The sequence below is a fragment of the Camelus dromedarius genome, chromosome X, assembly GCF_036321535.1.
Source record: "Camelus dromedarius isolate mCamDro1 chromosome X, mCamDro1.pat, whole genome shotgun sequence".
NCBI classification, from domain to species: domain Eukaryota; kingdom Metazoa; phylum Chordata; class Mammalia; order Artiodactyla; family Camelidae; genus Camelus; species Camelus dromedarius.
This window is the reverse complement of record NC_087472.1, coordinates 77953005-77956392: the sequence shown is the minus strand read 5'-3', so window position 1 is coordinate 77956392 and position 3388 is coordinate 77953005. Positions and strand designations below refer to the sequence as shown.

Here is a 3388-nt window from a genome sequence, read left to right as displayed (position 1 = left end):
TTCAGAGTCATAAACCCTACCACCCTTCATGGACCCTAAACTTCTTACTTCGCCTACAACCAATCAGAGACTTGTGCACAAGCCAGTCAGGCACTTTGTGACTCCATCTTATAAAAGACCCCAACAACCGACCCTCAGTTGTTGGCCTGCTCATCTGTGTGGCTGGCTGTTGTCTATGGCAGCACAGCCTAATAAACTCCCTTTCTATTTTCATTCTTTGTCTTTAGTAAATTCTTTTACCACCCGCAGTACCGGCCCGCCTTGTCCACCAACAGTGCTGAGAATGAGTAAATGGAGGTAATGTGGGGCAGAGGGCGAGGGCATGGTGGCCACATTTTACAGAACATGGGGAACCTGAGGTGAAAGTAGGCACAGTGTAGTAAACAGAGCTGACTACTTAGCAGAGTTGGGGGGAATGGAGCTGATGAGGGGCAGAGTGAGTGGAAATGGAGGTACCCAAGTTGTAGAGTATGATTAACGGGAGGAGAGTGGGACAGTGTTAAGGAATGTAGGGGAATGTGGGTTGAGTGTGAAGCCTAGAACCTGGGTCCCATCTGTCTTTTGTGTGTCCCCAGTCTCTCTCTCCCTACATCCCTTTCTGAGATTTCTGGGTTTCTCCCTGTCTGTATCTCATTCCACCTCTGTGTACACATCAGTATCTTTCTTTTTCTTTGTGTGTGTCTCTAACAGAGCTGGCACTGGGGAAGATGGTGAGGTGCCCAGCCTTCTGGCTTCTGTGTTCTGGAATCTTTCACTTAGATCTTGGCTCATAGAGCCCAGAGTTCCAGAATGCTCCGAGTTCTCAACACTGTAGAGTGGGTCTGGAGTGAGGAGTCAGTGAGGAGAGCTTGTGGGTGTCATCATGCAGGCCTGGGGCACTGTAGTGGTGACCCTGGCCATGCTAATGGCTGCCACTGTGGATGCCAAGATCTACGAACGCTGTGACCTGGCAATGAAGCTGCAAAAGGCGGGCCTGAATGGCTTCAAGGGCTACACCATTGGAGACTGTGAGATACCAGCTGCCCCAAGTCCCCCACCCACACCCCAAACCTCCCACCACACTCAAACCCAGGCCCTACTTGCCAGACTAGGGAATGATCCTCTCAGTCACCCCCTGACTGTGATGAGTAGTTTAACTAACTCTAATTTCATCATCATTGCCTTCAGAACCACTTACCCTCATCTCTACTACCACCACCATCACTTCCATCAACATCATCACTGCTGTTATCACCATGAATACCATTACCACCACCATCACTGTTACCTCACCAGAATCACCAACATCAACACTACCACCAAACCAAGATCATCACCTCCACAACTGAGATAGAAATCATCCCTGCCCCATGCCCCCCTCATCCTACCCTCCCTCATTCCCAGGACCCATGCCTATCTGCTACCTCCCCACTCCCTGCCCCAGGGCTGTGCATGGCACACTATGAGAGTGGCTTTGACACTTCCTTCGTGGATCACAATCCTGATGGCAGCAGTGAATATGGCATTTTCCAGCTGAACTCCGCCTGGTGGTGTGACAATGGTGTTACACCCACACAGAACTTCTGTCACATGGAGTGTCATGGTGAGGCAGCACTGGGGATACCTTGAAGCCCTGCCTGACCTCACTCCCTAACATGCAGGGGGCAAGATTGTCTAAGCCATAATCTTGAATAACAACCAGAAAAATGATAGGGAAAGGATCCAAATTTCCTGGGCTGTTAGAGACACCATCCTGTATCCTTACTCAGAGTGCACTGAGATGTTGTTTAGGTCAGGAGGACTCAGAGCCCCTAAACCTCACCTAGAATGAAGGCTGCCATTTTCTCAGACTCAGGAAACAAGACACTTAGCTCCACGTGGAATGGAGGAGGAAACTGTCAAGATTTGGGGTTAGGGTGGTTCAGACCCTGAGGGAAGAAGCAGATATCCATCTGTAAGAACAGAAACTAAGTACCTCCAAGCAGAAAGCAGAGGGTTTTCCAGACAAGAGTGTGGTATTGTTGTGGACAAAAGTGAATAGCAGTAGAAGTTGTTCAGGGTTGGCCAAAATGGCATTTGAGGCTGTCCAAGATAGGCCAAGTTTATTTGGGGCCAGCCCAAGTGGAAGCTGAAGTTGTCCAAGTCCTGCCACAGTGATAGAAGAGGTCATCCAGGACTAGCTAGCTTGAAGGTTGAGGTTGTCCAGGACTAGTCTAGATAGTGGTTGAGATCATTAACTAGTCAGAATGGCAGTTAAGGTCATCCTGGTCCAGCCACCTCAGCAGTTGAGATCATCTAGGTCCAGACACCATAGTAGCTGAGGTTGAACAGGACTAGCCAACATGGAGACTGAGGTCACTTCTAACTTGTCAAAATGCATGTTGAGGTTATCCAGGACCTGAAAACATAGTGTTTGATAGCCCCAGGACTGACCAACCTTGCAGCTGACTGGTCCCCTACCAGCCAATAGCCATTGCCATTGAGATCATTCATAACCACACAACATGACAGTTGAAGTCATCCAGAACTGGCCAACATAGAATTTGAGGTTGTCCAGGACCAGCCAGTATGGTGGTTGAGGTAATTCATAACCAGCTGATAAGTGAACCAAGGTCATTGAGAATCAGACAATATAGTGGTTGAAGTTATTCTGGCCCCAAGGAACCCAGAACCCCTGGGCCCTTCATACACTGTCACTGTGTCCCCAGTACACCAAATCACTATGTCCCTCTCTTCCCCTTAGACCTGCTCAACCGCCATATTCTGGATGACATCATGTGTGCCAAGCGGGTAGTGTCCTCACAGAATGGTATGGCTGCCTGGTAAGTTCATGAGGATGGCTCAGACCCTGGGCAGCTGGGATAGTGGCACTGCCACCCCATCAGCCTGTCCACTTTATCCTCCCTCTCTCCCTTCATTTCCCAGGGATTCTTGGATCCAGCACTGTTTTGGCCATGATGTATCTGAATGGCTCAAGGGATGTCGTCTGTATGCAAAACCTGACACAAGAAAAATTAATTCGTGACTCGGATTCCCAGAGATAGAGATTTTATCTTCCTTTCTGTTCTTTCTTTGGTGGATTTAATAAAGGATGATATCTATAAACAATGCAAGAGATCTCCGATGTCTGACTCTCTTCATTTTTGCAATGCCTGAAGTTACCCCTATTCAATCACTTCTTCCATATATTCAAAGGTCTAACTAATCAGGGGACACCAGATCCCTTGGGGTGGGAGGTGGGGTCGGGGTGAAGGATAGTGTAGTAATTAAGAGCATAGGTTCTCCTGGGTTCAGATACTATCTCTACCACTTACTAGCTGGGTTGTCTTGGGTGAGGCACTTAATTTCTTTGTGCCTCAGTTTCCTCATCTGCAAAATGAGGATGATAGTGGTAGTACATATTTCATGG

General features: G+C 48.3%; 1 protein-coding gene across 1 annotated transcript; it reads left to right on the top strand.

The window, feature by feature from the left end:
- The first annotated feature begins 314 nt into the window (after positions 1–314).
- On the top strand, positions 315–3088 carry LOC105105496 (sperm acrosome-associated protein 5). The gene is made up of 4 exons (XM_010999288.3): positions 315–1007; positions 1424–1582; positions 2723–2801; positions 2905–3088. Exons 1-4 carry the CDS (start codon positions 863–865, stop codon positions 3002–3004), a joined length of 483 nt encoding a protein of 160 aa, XP_010997590.1. The 5' UTR covers positions 315–862; the 3' UTR covers positions 3005–3088.
- The last annotated feature ends 300 nt before the right edge of the window (positions 3089–3388 follow it).